We start from the raw sequence: 22,668 nt of genomic DNA, 5'->3' as shown, positions 1-22,668 counted from the left end.
CTGAGCCACCACCCAGGCTGCCCGCTTTTCAAACTTTAATGTGCAAATCAATCACCTATGGATCTTTTTTTAAAATGCAGATTCTGGGACGCCTGGGTGGCTCAGCGGTTGAGTGTCTGCCTTCTGCTCACGGTGTGATCCTGGAGTCCCGGGATCGAGTCCTGCATCGGGCTCCCTGCATGGAGCCTGCTTCTCCCTCTGCCTGTCTCTCTCTCTCTCTGTGTCTCTCATGGATAAATAAAATCTTAAAAAGAAAATGCAGATTCTGACTCAGTAGGTAGGGTTTCAGATGATGACAAGGATCAAGGGAGTAGTTCTGAGTAGCAAAGTCTTTATGTCAACCATAATTTCTCTTTATAGGACTTAATACATTGTTATTTGTCCTTTTTTTTAAATTTTTATTTATTTATGATAGTCACAGAGAGAGAAAGAGAGAGAGGCAGAGACTCAGGCAGAGGGAGAAGCAGGCTCCATGCACCGGGAGCCTGATGCGGGATTCGATCCCGGGTCTCCAGGATCGCGCCCTGGGCCAAAGGCAGGCGCCAAACCGCTGCGCCACCCAGTGATCCCTGTCCTTTAAATATAAATACCATAAATATAAATAAAATATAAATATAAATAGCACCAGAATGTAAAATCCAAGAGGTCTGCAGACTCCATTTATCTTGTTCACTGCTATATACTCTAGGACCTGGCAGTGTCTCACCCACAAAAAGAATCCAACTATTTGTTGAATAAATTCAAATAGGCTGTTTCTTGGCTCCAGAGAGTATCAGAGGCAAACCTCAGGGCCGGAGGCAGGGGAGGACGAGTCTGCTTCCCTAGAGACCCAGGTCAGCCCCTAACTCTGGAACACAGCCTTGTGGCTCTGATAAGGGGGTAGAGCTGCCACGATGAAAGAACATACTAATTTCTGAGATCTGCTAGCCTGACCTAGTTCTTCTGTCCACTACTGGAGATCCCTACTGCCTAGGCAGTGATACGTTCCTCTGTATTTCTTCTATGGCAACTTAATTTACATTTTCTTTTCCAAGCTCCTTCTCTCACACTAAACTGGGGCCAAGTGCAAGGACTGTCCTGGTTCCTTTCTTTCCTCATCCTTAACAGGTCTCCAGGAAAAGTTTAGGACATACCTGCTCTGTTTTCATGTGGAACTCTCTGAGCTCATCTTCTGTGAGGGGGAGGCAATTCTCATCATTTTCGGGATATTCCTGCCATCCCATTGCTTTCAATAACCTGGTAGAGGGAGGTCAGGCAAAGAAAATATGACACCTTTCAGCACAAGTGGGAAGCCCACAACTTTCCAGAGAAAATTAACTCACCCAGGGGCAATGGTAGTCCCTTAAATTTTTCTTTTCTCCCCAGTAGGATAAGCTTTCTTTTTTTTTCCCAAATTAATTAATTTATTTGAGAGAAAAGAGTCTAAAAGAGACAAAGTATATGAGCACGGGGGAGGGGGGGCAGGGAGGGAAGGGAGAGAATCCTCAAGCTTTCTGCTGAGTGAGCCTGATGCAGGGCTCAACTCTAGGACCCCCAGATCATGACCTGAACCAAAATCAAGAGTTGGCCGTCCAACTGACAGCCACCCACGTGCCCCTCCCCAGTGGGATAAGCTTTAATTATGGCTACTTAGTTGTTTGAATTAAACGAGGGATCTCCACAGTTGTTCTTTCCAGAGCGTAAGAGCTATAGACAGGAGATAGTAGCAGCAGCAGAAAATAAGACTGCATAGGAGCCAAAGTGTAAGGGCCCTCTCTGACAGACAGAACAAAGAAAGAAATCTCACTTTTGTCTTTTGTAAGCAAATTAGCACATCTCCACATGTAACTAAGTTCTCTCAATTTCATGGCAATGTGGTCTCCTTCATACTCTTGTGATCTTGCTGACTCCTAAAGTTCTACCGGATAGGAACTTCCTTTCAGGAAGGTACTGCCACACATGGCAGGCCCCCCATCTGCTATCCAGGTGCCCAAACCGTTGGCAGCTCTGTGTTTAAGACCCTCATTTAAAGAATAAGCTCCATCCATGGGGATCTTATACCTCCCAAGGCCCTATAAAGTGATCCTTATAATGGATCACTTGGGCTAGGAGGGTCCAAGGGCCAGCACAACAGTCCTAGAAAACAAGTTCCCCTCTCCAAATGGAGTTATAAACAGAGTCTGAAACTAAACTACATGAAAACCTTGGAAAGCAAAGCTGGCAAATCTGTACAGGAAAGCCCAGTGGGCAACAGACCAAGCTGGGGCATAAAAAGAGAACAGGTTATGGTGCCCATAGACACTTCTCTTTGTAGGCTAGACTCAATATGACATGCCTTAGGATGTTCAAGCTCCTTAAAGGCCATACACAGCATGCCCTGTGATCTGATCTTCACTTACCTGTGCTCTGCTTCCAGAGAGTGTGAGAGTACTTCCCCTTCCTCCTCCACAGGGAGAGTAAGACCATTCTGATGACAGCCTTCCTCACCATTTTCCTTTGGTTCAGGTGTGCTGTTGTCTTCCAACTGAAATAAGAAAGGACACACTTGGTTTAATGATCCTTTGTGGCAAGATACATAATCTATAAGATTAAGGAGTCAGAACTGAGGAAAGCGCTCTCCAGAAAACAACTTTAGCCCACAAGTTTTCCCCATTTAAAAATGAGGATTTGTGGGGATCCCTGGGTGGCTCACTGGTTTGGCACCTGCCTTCAGCCCAGGGTGTGACCCTGGAGTCCCGGGATCGAGTCTTGCATCGGGCTCCCTGCATGGAGCCTGCTTCTCCCTCTACCTGTGTCTCTGCCTCTCTCTCTCTCATGAATAAATAAATCTAAAAAAAAAAAGAGGATTTGCTTATCTTACTAAGATTTCTAAAGTTTACCAACTAGTCAGGATCTTAACTTCAGGTTATGTCAATGGTGGTAGATGTGAATTGATACTAATGCAGTATCAATGCTCTAGTCTTAACAATTTGGACTAGAGAACTACTGTGTTCAACTTCAAAAAGTTCACCTTCCTAGAGTCTTTTGCAACTAGGAGCTGCCATCTGACAGTGGGCCAATGTTGTGCTCATTGCAGGGTGTAGCTTTTAAGAAAGCATTTAAAAAAAGGACAGACATGATCTTCCTTCAGGTTTTTGGCTTCCTGTCCTTTCCTTAACCAGAATATAGAGGGGAAGTATAGAGGGCAAAACCACTCTAGCCCAAGGTGATCAAAAGTTGTAAGTTTTCTTTTTCTTTCTTTCTTTTTCTTTCTTTCTTTCTTTCTCTTTCTTTCTTTCTTTCTCTCTCTCTTTTTCTTTCTTTCTTTCTTTCTTTCTTTCTTTCTTTCTTTCTTTCTTTCTTTCTTTCTTTCTTTCTTTCTTTCTTTCTTTCTTTCTCCCTCCCTCCCTCCCTCCCTCCCTCCCTCTCCCTCCCTCCCTCTCTCTCTCTCTCTCTTTCTTTCTTCGTGAGAGACTGAGAGAGGGGCAGAGACACTGGCAGAGGGAGAAGCAGGCTCTGAAGGGAACCTGATGCAGGACTTGATCCCAGGACCCTGGGATCATGCTCTGAGCCAAAGGCAGATGCTCAATAGCTGAGCCACCCAGGCATCCCAAGTTGTAAGCTTTCTGATAATCCCAATGAGCTTAATCTCTTAGCCTGCAACTTCTTTGTTTTTTGTTTTTTAAAGATTTTATTTATTTATTCATGAGAGACACAGAGAGAGGTGCAGAGACACAGGCAGAGGGAGAAGCAGGTTCCATGCAGGGAGCCCGATGTGGGACTCGATCCCGGTTCCCCAGGATCACACCCTGGGCCGAAGGTGGCGCTAAACCGCTGAGCCACCCGGGCTGCCCTAGCCTGCAACTTCTAACTTTCTTGTTGTGGGATATAAAAAAACCTCCCTCTTGTTTTATGCTATTTTTCAGATTTTATTATACTGCAATTAAATATAATCCTGATAAAAGCTTCTGTAATTTATCAACTTTTTACAGCACTAACCCATTCAAGACTTTAAGAAAGCACATATACAACACAGGAAAATCCCTATGCTGCCCCAGAAAAACCTTATGCTCTTACATCCTCCAGCTTGTCACAGTCTCTGTTCTCTGAGAAGTCTCCATTCCGGTCATCCTTTAGAGTCTTCAAAAACTCACTCTTCCTGTCGGTAGTTCGGCGGGTCAGCTTGGTCAGGCGAGAGGAGCTGATCTCAATTGGAGGAGTAGTGCTGGAGGGACTCTGGGCAAATAACACAAAGAGGTTGTTCCTGATAGCAAACAGCAAGAACTGGGATTCTCTGGGTCACTTCTACATGGTATTAATTTCTGGAATCTGGTAGCCTAATTATCACTGTGTTTTGTTTTGTTTTAAACCAAAAATAAACTATCCTTTTCATTTAAACAGACTTCAGCTTCACAGGGTTTTTGCAGTTAAGACTGGATGGCTTATACAGCACCTCTGATCTTTTTACAGACTCGAGCCACAATGCCAGTCTGCCACAGGCTGGACCCAGTCTACCACACAGAGACTACTCTACTCAGCTACTGCCCATCTCTGGGCTAAGCACACTACAAAAGAAATGGAATTAGAGCTGTACATGTCACACTGTGTATCTTAGTTTTAGTAAATGGCAAATTGGCAATTGCAGAAAAGGCTGCTTGGCCTTATCTTCAACTCACCTCTTTATTTTTTTTATTTTTTAAAAAAATATTTATTTATTCATGAGAAACACAGAGAAAGAGAGAGAGAGGCAGAGACACAGGCACAGAGAGAAGCAGGCTCCATGCAGGGAGCCTGACGTGGGACTCGATCCCAGGTCTCCAGGATCACGCCCTGAGCTGAAGGCAGATGCTCAACCGCTCAGCCACCCAGGTGTCCCTCAACTCACCTCTTTAGGAGAGCTTAAAACTGCGCCACCAGCCAGTACTGGTTTGGTAACAGAGATTGGACTGGTAAAGGCGGACTCCCGGCCAGAGGAAAGGGATCCTGATTTGTGTTCCATTCTGTTAGCTTTCCATGCACTGGGCTATGTGGGAAGAAAGAACAAATCAGACCACGTATGGAGACAGAAGCTCAGCCTGGAAGATCACATGAAGCGAGTAAAATGTTACGTGGGGACACGAGTACTAAAGCTTACCCATCTTAACATGTTTGGGAGGTATGCAATCTCTTTCTGAGGTTAGACACTTGAAGGAAAAAAGCAGATGGGAACCAGAAGTGTCCTGGGTTATTAATAGGTATACTCAAAGAGAGCTCTGGTTCGGTAAGTGTGGGAGATGCTGAGGAGAGTAAAGTTCAACAGTTTTCTTCACTATGCCATTTGTTAAAGCATTTATGCAGGGGGAGAAGCAGTCTCCATGCAGGGAGCCCAATCAATCCCAGGTCTCCAGGATCAGGCCCTGGGCTGAAGGTGGCACTAAACTGCTGAGCCACCCGGGCTGCCCTAAAAATTCTTTAAAAACTAAAAATCAGGATTACATCAGAGGTTAACAAACACACCATAAAAAGAGAACATTTTGCAGTCCAGTAAGTTTAGAAAATATTGCCTCTCAAATTCACATGTGCCCCATAATCCCAATTCTTAGAAAAAGGAAAAAAAAAAAAAAAAAGCTGTTTTCCAGGAACTTCAACGACAGGAAGCTATTTCTAGGCCAGGGTGGGCAAGTAAATGGCAAGATAATCTGGTTTGCTCCCTTCTCTGCTTGGCCTGTGGGGTCTAGGACCATTCTGTCACTATGGTCCTGGTCCCAATTATGGCTGGGCACCATTGTGCAGCTGGAAAATTCCTTTTTTCTTTTTATTATTTTTATTTTTTATTTTTTAAAGATTTTATTTATTTATTCATAGACACACAGAGAGAGGCAGAGACACAGGGAGACGGAGAGGGAGACGCAGGTTCCATGCAGGGAGCCCGATGTGGGACTCGATCATGGGTCTCCAGGATCACACCCTAGGCTGCAGGTGGTGCCAAACCGCTGCGCCACCGGGGCTGCCCCCCTTTTTCTTTTTAAAAAGATGTATTGGGATGCCTGGATGGCTCAGTGGTTGAGCGGCTGCCTTCAGCTCAGGGTGTGATCCTGGAATCCTGGGATCGAGTCCCACATTGGACTCCCTGCTTCTCCCTCTGCCTGTGTCTCTGCCTCTCTTTCTCTCTCTGTGTCTCTCATGAATAAATAAATAAAATCTTAAAAAAAAAACCCAAAAAAACTCATTTATACCTCACAAAAACTTAAAAAAAATAGGTACTACTATCCCATTGTATAGATGATAAAACAGAGACTTAGCACTTATAAACTTGCCCACGGTCATATCACAAAGAAGGTGCAAAGAGGGGATGCCTGAGTGGCTCAGTCCATTAAGTGTTTGCCTTTAGCTTAGGTCATGATCCTCGGGTCCTAGGATTGAGCCCCACGTTGGGTTCCCCATTCAGTAAGGAGTCTGCTTCTTCCTTTCCCTGCTACTCATGGTCTCTTACGCTATTTCTCTCTCCAATAAATAAATAAAATCTTAAAAAAAAAAAAAAAAAAGGTGCAAAGTGGACTCTATCTACTCCAGAGACCTGCTGTTAATTTCCACGCCATACTGTTTCCTAGGCAGTACTCTCTTGACTTACATTCACATTCTTTCCCTTCTATATCAGACAAACAAGTATCTTACACCCTTTCAAAGATAAATCCACTCATGAATCAGTTTTATTCCCACTCATTTCTTCCTAGGCCATGATCCTTTAATGAACTCTTTCAAGTATACTCCAAGTTGCCCTCAAGGGCTTCTTCTTCTTTTTTTAAAGATCATTCATTCATTCATTCATGAGAGACACAGGCAGAGGGAGAAGCAGGTTCTCTGCAGGGAGCCTGATGTGGGATTCGATCCTAGGGCCCCGGGATCATGACCTGAGCCAAAGGCAGACGCTCAACCACTGAGCCACCCAGGTGCCCCTCAAGGGCTTCTTCCTATATTTTCTTCATCCTTTCACTTAACTTTCCCATCACCTACATTCTATTTACTTTTATTTTCAAATCTCAAAGTTGCCACTACCTCCACTTCCACCCACATAATTCCAGAACCCCCTGAGATCTTGTTTCATCCCTATACTACTCTCCTAAAACCTCAACTCAAGGTCACCTAAACCTTTCCAAGCACTAAGGTCAAAAACCCTTTATCAGTTACTTTCCTCAACCTGATAGCAGCATTTGTCAAGTGTTGACAAACCCAGTTGCTATCTTAAACTCATCCACCCAAATTTTTGTGATAGCATGCTATTTTTTTTTGATGTCTGAATTAGTTTCTTAGCCCCACTGACTATATCATTATTTTCTTAATATTTATAAATTATTTAATATTCCTCCAACTTTTATTTTCCCACTCTTTATTTATTTATTTTTTAAAAGATTTTATTTATTCATTCATGAGAGACATACAGAGAGAGAGAGAGAGAGAGAGAGAGAGAGAGGCAGAGACACAGGCAGAGGGAGAAGCAGGCTCCATGCAAGGAGCCCGACATGGGACTCGATCCTGGGTCTCCAGGATCCCACTCCGGGCTGCAGGCGGTGCTAAACTGCTGGGGCGCCGGGGTTGCCCGAAAGCTTCATTCATTACCACTAGGATAAGGACCTCTTGTCTGGATATTTCCCTAGTGCTCACAGGAGTAATTAATGATCATTTACAATCCCCAAATATGTCCAGTGTTTTCTGGTTTCAGAACTTGTATTTAACTTCTTTAAGCTTCTCTTATGATCTGCAATACTCTCCAGACTTTTTTCTGCCTATTCAAATCTGGACCATCCTCCAAAAGTCAGTTCAAATGACAAATTTTCAGCAAAATTTTCCTCAATGGTCATAATCTGAACTGATCTTGATCCTCTGAACTGACTGAACACTAATGTTTAATTCATTTAGTTATTCTAAGTCTATTTAGAATTTGTTGGGATCCCTGGGTGGCGCAGCGGTTTAGCGCCTGCCTTTGGCCCAGGGCGCGATCCTGGAGACCCGGGATTGAATCCCACGTCGGGCTCCTGGTGCATGGAGCCTGCTTCTCCCTCTGCCTGTGTGTCTCTTCCTCTCTCTCTCTCTCTCTCTCTCTCTGTGACTATCATAAATAAAAATTAAAAAAAAAAAAAAAAAGAATTTGTTATTAGCATCTGTTACTATTTTATTTTATGCATAATCACACGACCTTTTATATTGTTATATCTTATCCCAATTAGACTTTCAGTTCATGGAGAGTCACAACCAATGTTGTTACTTCTTTGTATTACTCAGAACCACCAAACACTGCTTACACACAGAGGAAAATGAATAAATGCTCATTAGTTTCCCTCTCAATAACAAAGTAAATTCTATTTTTTAAAAAGATTTTATTTATTTATTCAGAGAGAGAGAGAGAGAGAGAGAGAGAGAGCCTGAGTCACAGGCAGATGGAGATGCAGGGAGCCCGGTGTGGGACTTGATCCTGGGTCTCCAGGATCACACCCCAGGGTGCAGGCAGCGCTAAACCGCTGTGCCACCGGGGCTGCCAACCAAGTAAATTCTAATTACTTGTGTATGGTGGCTACAATTCATTAAAGCAATTATTATGTGCTTTTGTGAGGGTGCTAGGGATACAAATATGAAAAGGACCTGAAGGCTGCCCTTAAGGAGATTACAAGTGAGGAAATAAAGAGATGCAATAAAGTGTTATAGATATTATGATAAGAGACAGAGTGCTATTCAGAGATATAAAGATTAATGAGATCTTTAGATGTGTGTGATAGAAAAGGATTCACAGAGCAAATGGCATGAATTTGAAGGATGAATAATTTCCTACATAAGAGAAAGAAGAGGTAGTAAAATATAAAAGATGGATTAGGCTTAGAGTATAAAGAATTATACATGCCACTGGCGAAGGAGTTTGACTTGTACTGTACTGTAGCAACAGGGTTGACAAGGAATACCCATGGGTATGAGGCTTGTTTCTATATGGCCCATGAGCTAAAAAATACTTTTTATATTTTTCAAGTGTTGTAAAGGAAACAAAAATCAGAAAAAAAAGAAAAAGAAAAGAAAGGAAAAATATAACAAAAACTGTATGTCATATGTGACCAGCAAAGCCTAAAATATTATCTGGCTCTTTATAGAAAAAGTTTACCAAACCCTGCTATAGACGGTTTGGGACTGCTGAAGTGATTGAGGAAAGGATGTCATATATTCAAATTGTTTTAGGATGATCATTCTGGCAGTTCTGTGCAAAATGAATATAGAGAGATGAGGAAATAGTAGGGTGCACTACAATAGTACCGGGAGGTAACAAGGGCATAGAACATCATAGAGGGAATAACAAACAGGGAATTTATAATTGCTTGGTAGAGGGGAATGAGTAAGGAGGAGGAGGAAATAAGAAGCCAATCTAGAGAATCAGCTAAGTGATCAGATGGATGTTGATGCTTTTAATGGAAACAGCATGGAAACAGCAGAGAAGAAGCAGGTTTATGAGATAAAGCTAATGAGTATGAGAAGCCTATTAAAAATCCAGTTAGAAGTAGAGAGTTTGGAGACAGAGTAAAATACTACACATATATTAGATATTGAATGAATATCTGGTGAATGATTCAACGGGAAAAAAATAAATTTACTAAAATTTTTCCTGGTTTCCAGACCTCTGCTATAGAAGGTTCTTACATGGATTCCAAATCATACCTTGGAAGGAGGTGGTGCAGGCTTAGGAACCAGGTTCTTATAGACACTTGGAACCATGGTTGATGATTTGTTCCCATTTGCATGGTGAGATCCTGGTGAGGTGAATGCAGCGGAGAAGGCAGCAGAAGGATCTTCTTTGGAAACTTTTTTGATGACTAGCATTTTGGAGGGTTGCTTGGCACTAGGTGGGTTTTCTGTGAGACAAAATAGTGAAGAGACAAAAGAACGTCAAATAATGGTTAACATGAGGCACAGTTAATATGAAGTCCTCACTTTCAACAAAGAGCTGTCACTTGAGACTGAGGGACAAACATTTCCTGGTGTGCACTTAACAGGTATTCTTGAAAATGACAATACTTGGGAATTATAGGAAAAAGGCAGCACATGAATCTAAATTCATAAATCAACCAGGAAGCCCAAAAGTGTTAGTAATCCTTTAGGGGCATAACTTGTCTAGTGTATGATGTGTTCACTCAGGCACACACCAAACAAGAATGTATCCAAGGGTGACAGTTCCTGTCAGTATGAGAATGGAGAGAGATGTGGAAATTGGGGAAAGGAGGCTACCTTGGGACCTTCTGATGAGGCAAAGTGAAGCAAAGCTTTACACTATTAACAAAGGGGAAACAGTACAACAGGCACCTTTAATCCTATAGTTCAAGATTCAAAACCAGTACTTAGATATATTAAAGCCTTCCTAATAAGATTCCTAACTACTGAATAGGTCTAATGTAGGGACTAGGAGAGTCTCATTTGTAAATGCCAACAATTCCAAAACTACAGATTACATTTGGTATGAAATACACTGATTTGTCTCTTAATTTTTTATAAGGCTAATTATTCCCAACATGTACACATAATCGTGTGTATTTATGTTTTTATCCAGCCCTCTACAACAAGCAACATTTATAACTGCCAAACCTGCCCCTTAACCCCCCAAACAAAAAAATATCCTCAACTACTGGAACCTGGTTGAACAAAATCATCTACAGGATGTAGTATTATACAGCCTTTCAAAGAACATTTCAGAAGACTAATATGAATGAATGCTTAGAATATACCATTATATTTGCCTACCAAATATTTAGGAGATAATTATAACTCATAAAATTCAATTTAATTGTTTACAAATGAATTAGCAATGTTAATTAAACATTACTTCTTACAAGCTTTAGATAATTCTCCCTTTGCTTAAAATCTGCTTTCAAATTCAGGGCTCTACAAGCTCTCAATTATCTGTATTATGACTCCACTACCATTATATTTCAATGGTATTCTGGGTGGGCAGAGTAAGAGATGTAACAGGTGTTAGTTACCATGTGCAAATGGATGAGATGAAGAAAAAAGAGAAAGAAACAAACAAAAAAGAGATAAAGAATTTTTGCTCCTCTCCATGCTAAGAAAAATGTAAAATTGTGCCTTTAAAATGGCAAAATCTACCTACCCCACACTCCAGAAGGGGTCCCAATAGGTCTGCATGGCTGATTCTGTTTGCCAGCTTCTGGATTCAAAGAAGGCTAGGAAAAAAGGGATATTAATGGTTGATAAAGAAAGCTAATCATTTTGGCACTTTTCACAAAGTAGCCATCACCATGGAACCTATCTGATAATTATGTATCAGCAGCACATATTTAACGCTGTATTCAGAATCAACAACTGAGCAGAAGATATCAAAATGCTAAACCAATAGATCTTACATTAATCTCAGGTTCTCTTTGGTTTCATTTCCTTTAACGTAAGAGGATTAAAAAAAATTTTTTTAAATAAACAGACTAAATGTGCAAGTTCTCATCTTCTGATAGGATATGCACGTCAAATAAGGAGGCACAGAAAACTGAACGGACAAGAATGTAGATCACTTTTCTCAGATTTAAGGACAATCTGGTCAGGGAAATGTGTAGTATGTGTAGTTTTTCTAAGACTGCTTTATGGCAGAAGCAGACCACGTGCCAGGCTGGGACTGTGCTAGGAATACAAAGGCAATTAAGACCGTTAAGAAGAGCCTCTGTGCCCGCAAGAGTCACAGTCCCCACTACAAAGATATACACTTGTAGACAAATAAGCACAGTAAAAGGTTACAGGGTCTATGATAAAAATTTATTATTAGGGAAGAAGGAATAGCCAATTCCATGTGAAAGAAGTGCTATCAGAAAAGGTTTCATTAGAGGTTTGATGGACTAAGAAGAATCCTTAAAAGATGAATTCCAAAGCTGGAAAAGTGATTCCAGGATCATATTGCTCAATGAATACCCAGACAGGAAAGTATGAAAAATATTCAGAGATCTGCAAATAGTTTAGAATGATTAGTACTAGGGAAGGAAGGGACCTTCCTTTCTGTGGTGAAAGAGAGGTCTGGCAAAATAGGCAAGAGCCAGATTTTTCAGGAAGACTAAATTTTATTCTGTAGATATTGAAGATCCATCTTTCATGCAGTTAATATAATCCATAGTCATTTAGTTTACAACAGTCCAGTAGCAGCTTGAAGGATGTGTTTGAGAGGTTTAAACATCAACTAGGAGACCATTAGAGGAGACCAATTCCATAGTTCAGGATAGTAATGAATGTAACAGGAATAGAGAAAGAGATGAGGGAAAGGATGGAAAAGTTAAGAGCAATAAACTGGACTTAACGAACTGTACAGGAGGTGTGAGTATGATACTGGTGTCCATGCCCAAACTTTATAATGTGTAATAGAGTAGGAAAATAGCTTTTCAGTACGATTACACACAGAACATTAAACAAACAGAAAGATGCCCAGACTCCACTATGGGGCTTCTGAATAAAAAATTCTCCAGGGATGGAGCCCCAGGTGTGTACAATACATCAAGGTGAGCACCACAAGCACAGAACAAGCACAGATACATACATACTGAACAACCAACTCATATTTAAATGGACAAATTAGTGACAAAATATGAAGGACAGATAAATACACTCTTCTGGATGGAAAACATAGGTAGCAGGAGTCCCATGGATAAAAGCTGTATTTTCCTATTTTAATTTGCTTGTGTTCTTAGTCACATTCTATTTAGGGTATTCAGAGATACTGCCCCTATTTATATGGTATCTTTTCTTTCCACTGATTTTTTAAAATAGTAAAATGTAACACAGATACAAAAAAAAAAAATGCAGAAAACAAATGGGCAAAAGTTCTTGTAATCACCACTCGGGTCACTCAGTTTAAGCAACAGAATATTACCAGCCAAACCAGAAACATTTTATAAGCTTCATTCAAAAAAACAAATAAAAAACCAACAAAAATCAAAACAAACCTACCTCGCCTCTAAAAATAACCATTACCTCACCTATAGTGATCACTTCTTTGCTTTCTTTTACCACCCGAGGTCATATCCCTCAAAATGAGTTTTGTCTCCAAAAAACATCTATTAATTCTCTTAACCTACAGGTTACTTAAAAAAATCTTACCCCTCTGTATTCCCTATAAACTGGTAGTTGGTTCAAGACTATAGAACCCTTCTACACACATCTTTATTTTTGCAAGGCAGCTTCTTACTAGTTTTGGGTTCTTCCATTAGGAGACACATAGTGTCTGATTATGCTTCTTTTTGTGATGTTGGCAGACATAGATGCTCATGGCCTAAAACTAAAACTCACTACAAGCTGCAAAATGATGATCTTCCAGTTTTGTCATTCCTTCTTTATTAGCTAGTATCCTTCCATAAGGAACCTCCTCTCATCTATTTGGTGACTTAGTGGTTCAATCCAGAGGGATAGGTAGACTACGTGCTTGTTTCTAAGGTGAGGTATCACTGTGAACTCACAAATTTAATCAGTATCTTTAACTGATGTATGAAATATTTGTATTTGGCCAGTGGGAACCTCTTCAATTTGGCTTCTGAATCCTTTTACTTTTTTAAAAAGATTTTATTTATTTATTCATGAGAGACACACAGAGAGGCAGAGACATATGCAGAGGGAGAAGCAGGTTCCCTGCAGCGAGCCTGATGTGGGACTCAATCCCTGAATCCCGGGATCCCGGAATCCCAGGATCATGCCGAGTTGAAGGCAGATGCTCAACTGCTGAGCCACCCAGGTGTCCCTTCTGAATTCTTTTGATACAACTCTAGTAGTTTTTAATTACTTCTTTGCTATGTAGTATGACAAAATATCCCAAGCTTATCTTACAAATATCCTGTCCAGAAATGGTATTTCAAGACTACGGTCTGGGCACTAACAATGCTAACTGCTAAGGGGCTGGTCAGTTTTTAGGTCTTTTCACTGGACAGAATCTACATATATGCATTTCCATTTTTCAAAAAAGATTTTATTTATTTATGAGAGAGAGAGACACAAGCAGAGGGAGAAGCAGGCTCCACGCAGGGAGCCTGATGTGGGACTTGATCCCAGGATTCCAGGATCATGCCCTGGGCCAAAGGCAGACGCTCAACCACTGGAGCATCCCCATACATACATTTTCAAAGATAAAATATATCATGACCTCTTATTGATATTTCTAATATATACTGAGAAACTTGAGTTTTTACCAAACATCTATCTATACTTCCTTTCTTCTATGCCAAGAATCCTGATTCTCAAGGTATGGAATATTATATTCAATCATTCCATCCTGTACTGCACACAACAGTATCAGAGTAACGATATCAACATTACGCTACCAATATGACTAATAAAATGGTAGTTTGTATAGGCTCTCCCCATTCTCCCATTATAAAGTTATGCTTTTTCTAGACTGAGTCCATAGCTATTACATGCTAAAGTCTTTTAACTCTTATTTAGTTCTACAATTAATCAAATATTATTTTCCACCCTTTTATTTTTCTGGTTAGTTTCCTTGTCTGAGGCTTGTTGTCTAACACTTGCCTCAGGAAAAAGTCTTGGGAACAATATTCCAAATTCTCACGGCTTTTTGTGACTTTTATTATTTTTTTAAAGATTTATTTACTCATTTTTACAGAGAAAGCATGAGTCGGGGAAGGGGGAAAGGGAGAGAATCTCAAGCTGACTCTCTGCTGAGCATGGAGCCAGATGGGGTGCTTGATCGCACAGTACCGAGATCATGACCTGAGACAAAATCAAGAGTCGTCAGTTCAATAGACTGAGTCACCCAAGTGTATTTGTGACTTTTATAACTGAAGATTAGTGTGCTAAGAGTATAAATTGTTGGCTAACATTTTGAGTACTGTAATTCTTATTCCATTGACTTCTGTTATAAAACTTTGTCAAAGTCTGATTTTCTTTCTCCTATAAGTTACTTGGACTTGATGCTCAAAGGATAGTTTTCTTTTTCACTTGAGCCTAGCATTTTATAAGCCTATGTAGGTACTGGCTGTTCTAGCTATATCCTTTCAATTCATAGCTTCAAATCTTACTGTATTTCAGAAAGCTATCTTGAATTATAATTTTTAGCCTTTAAAAAGCTGTTTTTTCTGTGTGTATAGGATATTATATATCTTATATATATATATAATCTTTTCTATATATATATCTTATATATATATAATCTTTCTTTTTTGGCCAACTATGTATCATTTCTCAATTCTAACTTTTATTATTATTTTAAAAACAATGATGCATTATAACATTTTTTATTAAGTAAACTCTACCCCCAGTGTGGGGCTTGAGCTCAAGACTGAGACAGAGTCATGAGCTCCTCAATTCTAGCTTTTTTTAAAAAAGACTTGAGAGGGAGGAGAGAGAGAACGTGCACATACACAAGGAGTGGAGAGGGGCAGAGGGAGAGGGAGAATATCAAGCAGATTCCTGAGTGTGGAGCCCCACTTGGGCTTGATCCTACAACCCCAAGATGAAACCAAGTCAGTCACTTAACTGACTGTGCCCCCTCAAGTCTAACTTTTATTCTTTTTAAACCCCCCCCTTTTTAAAATATTTTTCATTTATTTATTCATGAGAGAGACACAGAGAGAGGCAGAGACACAGGCAGAGGGAGAAGCAGGCTCCATGCAGGGAGCCCAACAAGGGACTCGATCCTAGGACCCCAGGATTACACCCTCGGCCGAAGGCAGCGCTAAACCACCAAGCCACCCGGGCTGCCCCAATTCTAACTTTTAATCTGTTTCTCCCTCACTTGAAAATTTTCTTCTGGGGGGCCTAGGTGGCTTAGCCAGTTAAGTGTCCAACTCTTGATTTTGGCTCAGATCATGGTCTCAGGATCATGGGATCGAGCCCTATACCGGGCTCTGCACTCAGTAGAGTCTTATTCTTTCTCTCCCACTGCTACTCCCCCAAATACTGTAATAAACAAAATCTTTAAAAAAAAGTTGTAAAAAAAAAAAAAAAACATGAAATTTCTGTCCTCTTCTAATTCTTGAAAAACATGGACTATTCTCTTGTGTTCTTTAGCCTCCATTTTTCTCAAATTTCAAATTATTTCCTGATTTCTAGCACCTTGAGTTTTTCTGGTTTAGACTGTCCTTATGCCATTCTCTTAGGATCATTTAAATTTTAAAATATTTTAAGTAATATTGTAGTAACAGTAAATTTTAAAATGGTTATGTTTTTTGGAAATGCTGTACAGGTATACTTTGCACTGTCTGTAAGGATGCTATTCTGTTCCTTATTCTTTTGATCCTTTGTGTTCATTTACATTCAGTTTTTGTGAATGTGGATCAAGATAGCTTTTCTAACATCAAGCTTTAGAGCTCTCTCTTCTGTTATTTTTATAGTATTCAAAAATATGGTGCCTTAGTTTCTTTCATGTCCTGGCTGTCATCCCTACCTTCTTTCCTTTTATCTAAACGTTCTCTTTGTTTCCATCTCTGCAGCTCAATCTGGATTCTATTTCTGATAGTTTACATTCTAGAAGGGAATATTGGCTGGTTAATACAAACAATGGTAGTACTCAGTGCTATTTATCAACTTCTCGCTTCTTAGTCCAAAGTCATCCTTTCTGCTCACTCTGTGTAAATGTGTCCAGGCACTTACATTTTTTTCCTTTGCTAGCTGGCAGGTTAACTTTTTGTCAGCAGAGACCAAGAGAAAGATTTTCTTTTTATTCCAGTGTGCTTAGTCAGCAGGCTCCTGCAGCACCCAGTTCCTGCTAAGCCAGGTTCTAAAGTGTGAGTGAACTTTGACTTGACTGGTTTTGGTAGCAGGGACATGTGAACAACTTTACCAAGACCTCAAGGGGCCAGGATTTTCAGTATGTTCCTAGGAGAAGCACTTCAACAACTCTTCTGTCATTCAGTGAGCCACAACTAAGCCCTTTCTAACAAGGTCTGGTAGGGATGGGGGAAGAGGAAGACTCTTCCTTGGGCACTCTCTCTTAGCCCTAGGGTTAATGGTTGTCTTTTTATATTGGCTACTTCCAAATTCTTCAGTGTTCTCTTTATTACTAACCAACTCATTACCCTAATCCTGTACTTTCCCTCTTCAAACTATTCTATGGTTACTCTCTCGATTGATCCAGACAGACCATACCTCATTCCAGAACTTCTATACTGACTAGTTTGGTAAAACCACTCCTAATTTCTAGCTGTTCTCAAACATACCCTCTAAACTATCTAGAAGCAACTGGTGGTTCTTTTGGGGTTGCCAGATGTTCTGTTGCTTCCTTCCATTTCTCCTGCACAAATGCTATCACTACCCAGGTATTATAGTTTTTGGTGGTTTGTCTCTGTAATGACACCTCACTTTATTTTGCTGTAGATAACTTCCATGAACTTTTGTTGTTGTTGTTGTTCAATACCATGCTCTCTGCGTTATTTATTTATTTTTAAACAACTTTTAAAAAATGACAGAGCCCAACACAGGGCTTAAACTCACGACCCTGAGGATCAAGACCTGGGCTGAAATCAAGAGTCGGAAGCTTAACCAAGGAGGCACCCAGGTACCTCTCTCTCTGTTCTTTCTTATTATTTTGAAATAATTTCATCCTTACAATAAAGTTGCAAAAATAAACACATTCTGTGCATCCTGCACAGATGTCTAGATTCTCGTCAACATTTTACACCACTTGCTCCAACATTCTCTCTAAATGTTATTGTTTCCTGAACCATCTGCAAGTTGAAGGACTTGATGCCATTTACCCTTAAATCCTTAATTATGTATTTCTTTAAAAACACATGAACACAGTGCGATTATAAAAATTATGCAATACTACAATAAATGCTACAGTCTAATCTATAACACTTATTCAAACTATAACATTGATTACTTTAATGGTAAAACAAAATTTTAAAGATGTACACTGTTTTCTCCCATCCAGTCTCCAAAGGATCACGTTTGTTGTTGTTGTTTTTCTGAGTAGGCTCAAGGCCAACGTGGGGCTTGACCTCATCACAATCCGGAGGTCAATAGTCCCACTCACTGAGCCAGCCAGGTGCCTCTCACATGCTTCCTTTAATTATTTCCCTTTTTTTTTTCCTAAGATTTTATTAATTCACGAGAGATACAGAGAGAGAAAGAGACAAAGGCAGAGGGAGAAGCAGGCTCTCCGAGATGAGCCTGATGTGGGACTTGACCACAGGACCTGGGATCACGCCCTGAACCAAAGGCACATGTTCAACCACTGAGCCACCCAGGCATCCCAGTTATCTTATTTCTTTAGTTTTCCTTTATCTGCAATTTTTTCTCTCAGGACAACATTTTTAAAGGGCAGAGGCTAGTTCTTTTGTAGAATCTTTAGTAATTCTTTAGTAGAAACTTCAAATTGAGTTTGTGTGATATTTTTCTCACGGTTAGATTCAGGATATGCATTCCTAGAAAGAATTTACAGAGGTGAGGTTGCATCCTCAGTGCATTACATCAGGAGGTTTATTATATCTATTTCCCCCATGACTGGTGATAATCTATTTTTTAATAAAATTTACATAAAAGGATATGCACATATACTAAGTATATCATTCTAGGAGTTTTGAAAAATGCTTGTAACTCCTCAACCTCTCCAAAAATAAAAATTACCTCCTGCAACCAGAAGATTCCCTCATGCCCTATCCCAGTCAATTCCCACTCACTACAGGCAACCACTGCTCTATCTTTCCAACCAAAGATTATTTGCCTATTCTAGAATAGCACATCAACAGAATCAGAGAGTATGCACCATCTTGTGTAAGGCTTCACTGAAACTTATATTAGTCACTTTCTTTTAGTCACTCTTTATTAATGAATATATGTAGTCCATTACATGATTATACCACAAATTTTCTATTCTTGTGTCAAAAGACATTTAAACTGATTACAGTTTGGAGCTTTTATGAATAAAATTATAATAAATGCACATATACCTTACTTTCTCTTGAGTAAATATCTAGAAGTGCTGGATCATAGAATAAGTTTATGTTTAGTTTTATAAAAATTTGCCAAACCTTTCCCCAAAACAGTTGTACTACCTCATGCTCCTACAACGTATGAAAGTTCCAAATGGGGATCCCTGGGTGGCGCAGCGGTTTAGCGCCTGCCTTTGGCTCAGGGCGGGATCTTGGAGACCCGGGATTGAATCCCACGTTGGGCTCCCGGTGCATGGAGCCTGCTTCTCCCTCTGCCTGTGTCTCTGCCTCTCTCTCTCTCTCTGTGTGTGTGTGACTATCATAAATAAATAAATAAATAAATTAAAAAAAAAAAAAAAAGAAAGTTCCAAATGCTTGAAAATGTCACCAAATTTAGTGTTTTCAGACTTACAAATTTTAGCCATTTTGGTAAGTGGGTATCAGTATCTCATAATCTTAATTCCAATTTCCACATTTCCCTTGTGACTAATGAAACAGACCATTTTTTTTTTCACGTGACTGTTGGTCATTTGTGTATCTTCCATTGTGAAGAATCTGTTCACATTTTGCTCATTTTTAAAAATATTGAGTTGTCAGGGTACGTGGCTGGCTCAGTCAGAAGAGCATGCGACTCAATCTCAGGGTTGTGTTTGAGTCCGGCAGTGGGTAGAAATGACTTAAATAAACTTTAAGTTTTATTTTTTTTAGAAGAAAGTGCAAGTGTGTGAGCCCCGGGGTCGGGGAGGGTGCCCAGAGGGAGAGGGAGAGACAGTTCAAAGCCGATTTCTCATTCAGCACAGAGTCCAATGTGGGGCTCAATCTCACAACCCTGAGATCACAACCCAAGCTGGAAACAGAGTCCCACACTCAATTGACTGTGCCACCCAGACACTTCTAAATAAATAAATGTAAAAAAAAAAAAAAAAAAAAGAAAGAGGGGCACCTGAGTGGCACCACTGGTTAACTGTCTGCCTCGATTTTAGCTCCGGTCATGAATACAGGATTCTAAGATCCAGCCCCAAGTTGTGTCAGCTTAGCGCTGGGTGTGGAGCCTGCTTAAGATTCTTTCTCTCAGGGATTCCTGGGTGGCGCAGCGGTTTAGCACCGCCTGCAGCCCAGGGTGTGATCCTGGAGACCTGGGATCGAGTCCCACATCAGGCTTCCTGAATGGAGCCTGCTTTCCCCTCTGCCTCTCTCTCTCTTTGTGTCTCTCATGAATAAATAAATAAAATCTTAAAAAAAAAAAAAAAAAAAAAGATTCTTTCTCTCAGGGGCAGCCCGCGTGGCTTAGCGGTTTAGCACCGCCTTCGGCCCAGGGCGTGATCCTGGAGACCTGGGATGGAGTCCCATGTCAGGCTCCCTGCATGGAGCCTGCTTCTCCCGCTGCCTATGTCTCTGCCTCTCTCTCTCTCATGAATAAATAAATAAAATCTTAAAAAAAAAAAAAAAGATTCTCTCTCGTTCTCCCTCTGCACTCCCCCAAATCACACGGTCTCTCCAAAAACAAAAAAACAAAAAAAAAAAAAAGGAAAGAAAAATATATACTGAGTTGCTTTTTTTATTATTGAATTCAAGGAGTTATTTATATTGCAGATGCAAGTCCCTTTTCATACATACGCTTTATAAATATTTTCTTTTTTTAAAGATTTTACTTATTCATCACACACACACACACACACACAAATTATTCTAGGACCATTTGTTAAAAATACATTTTCTTCTCTATTGGTCTGCTTTAGTATCTTTGTTGAAAATCAAATGACTGGGACACCTGGGTGGCTAAGCGGTTGGAAGTCTGCCTTTGGCTCAGGGTGTGAACCTGGAGTCCTGGGATTGAGTCCCACATCAGGCTCCCTGCATGGAGCCTGCTTCTCCCTCTGCCTCTGTCTCTGCCCCTCTCTCTGTGTCCCTCATGAATAAATAAAAATCTTAAAAAAAATTCTTTAAAGAAAATCAAATGACTATATAAATATGTTTATTTCCTTTTTTTAAATTATTTATTTATTTATGATAGTCCCACAGAGAGAGAGAGAGAGAGAGAGAGAGAGAGGGAGGCAGAGACATAGGCAGAGGGAGAAGCAGGCTTCATGCACCTGGAGCCCGACGTGGGATTTGATCCCGGGTCTCCAGGATCGCGCCCTGGGCCAAAGGCAGGCGCTAAACCGCTGCGCCACCCAGGGATCCCTGTAAGTTTATTTCTGAGCTATTCTGCTTCACTATTGGTCTATCCTTATAATAACATAACATTATCTTATTATAGCTTTGTACTAAGTGAAGTTAGGTAGTAGAAGTCCTCCAACTCTGTTCTTTTTCAAGATCACTTTGGGGGGGGGCAGCCCTGGTGGCGCAGCGGTTTGGCGCCTCCTGCAGCCTGGGGTGTGATCCTGGAGACCCGGGATCGAGTCCCACATCGGGCTTCCTGCATGGAGCCTGCTTCTCCCTCTGCCTGTGTTTCTGCCTTTCTCTCTCTCTGAATAAATAAATAAATCTTAAAAAAAAAAATCACTTTGGGTATTCCAGAGTCTTTCTAGTCAATGAAAATTTTAGAATAACTTAGTCCATTTCTGTAAGAACCCATGCTTGGTGGTGCTGTGCAGAATCTGTAGAACTGATGTCCTAAACATGTTGAGTCGTCTAATTCAAAGCCTCACATTCACAATGATATATCTCTTTTATACACATCTTCTTTAATTTCTCTTGGCAATATTTTGTGAATCAGTATAGAAGTCTTTCATATCTTTCGTTAAATTTATTCCCATTTTATTCCCACACAGTTTTAAAATTTTTTTTTTTGCTTTACAAAAGCATTTTATAAAACTTCATTTTCCAATTGTTTACTGCTAGCACATAAAAATACAACTGAATTTCTAAAAAGTAAGCTCTATGCCCAATGTGGGGCTCAAACTCATGATCCTGAGATCAAGATCCTTACTATCTATGTAGACATTACTGTCTATGTGACAATGCAGGGAAAATTATTTAACTTGTCCAAGATAACTGAGACTGTTAAGTCAAATACCATTTTAAAACAAAAAATGACTTTCTAATTATACAATGTACAGTATAGAAAAACATACAGAAAAATCACTGTAAACATGTCTACATACCTAGATTTTGCCATTTTTGGTTAACTACTCTTTCTTGACAAACCCCTTTCTTCTTCAACCAGTTAGTTCCTTATTGCTATTTCCACATATTCTAGGTTCCCTCTGAATAGATCACTCTCCTTGGGTGATTCTTATCCATTCACCATCATCAACTATCATCTTTACTTCCATGTGCACATCTCTAGATCTCATCCATATTTTTTGTACGAAGAAATTGTTATCTTCTCCCTCCACTTATGCTGTTTTTCCTTTTCAAATAACTTATATTCATCAATCTGCTTTAAATAGAAATCTTATTTTTGACTCTTTCTTCTCTAGTTACAATACCTCAGGTTCCAATCCTTTAGATTTGTCCTCTAAACCACGATCTTTTACAAGCTAAATGTCTGTCAACAGGAAAATGGATAAATAAATCCAGTATACTCACACAACAAAATATTATATAATAGTGAAAAAGATTTAAAGCAACATTTTCCAACCATGGTACTACTGCCATTTGGGGCTAGGTAATTCTAGAGTTCACCAGGTGTTGTCCTGTGCATTGCACCATGTTTAGCAACACCCCTAATCTCTACATACTAGATATAAATTGCACTATCTCCAGTTGTGACAACCAAAATTTGCATAGATATTGCCAAATGTGCCGGGCACACATTGTAAAATGTGCTCCTGGCTGAGAACCACTGATCTAGAGCTGTATGTATCAATGCAGATAAATCTCAAAA

General features: G+C 40.1%; 1 protein-coding gene across 3 annotated transcripts in view; it reads right to left on the bottom strand.

Annotated features, from left to right (window-relative positions):
* Positions 1-22,668, bottom strand: part of GPBP1L1 (GC-rich promoter binding protein 1 like 1) — a 61,555-nt gene that overhangs the window by 1,590 nt on the left and 37,297 nt on the right. For all 3 annotated transcript variants that reach the window (XM_038558212.1, XM_038558211.1, XM_038558210.1), the window contains exons 6-11: positions 11,075-11,147; positions 9,631-9,824; positions 4,844-4,981; positions 4,036-4,194; positions 2,379-2,503; positions 1,134-1,236 (exon numbers count right to left, since the gene is read on the bottom strand). In XM_038558212.1, coding sequence (XP_038414140.1) covers positions 1,134-1,236; positions 2,379-2,503; positions 4,036-4,194; positions 4,844-4,981; positions 9,631-9,824; positions 11,075-11,147 — 792 coding nt within the window. The remainder of the gene's footprint in view (positions 1-1,133; positions 1,237-2,378; positions 2,504-4,035; positions 4,195-4,843; positions 4,982-9,630; positions 9,825-11,074; positions 11,148-22,668) is intronic.

Source organism: Canis lupus, chromosome 15 (assembly GCF_011100685.1).
Source record: "Canis lupus familiaris isolate Mischka breed German Shepherd chromosome 15, alternate assembly UU_Cfam_GSD_1.0, whole genome shotgun sequence".
NCBI lineage: Eukaryota > Metazoa > Chordata > Mammalia > Carnivora > Canidae > Canis > Canis lupus.
The sequence above is the reverse complement of the archived record's forward strand: the minus strand, read 5'-3'. Positions and strand labels throughout refer to the sequence as shown.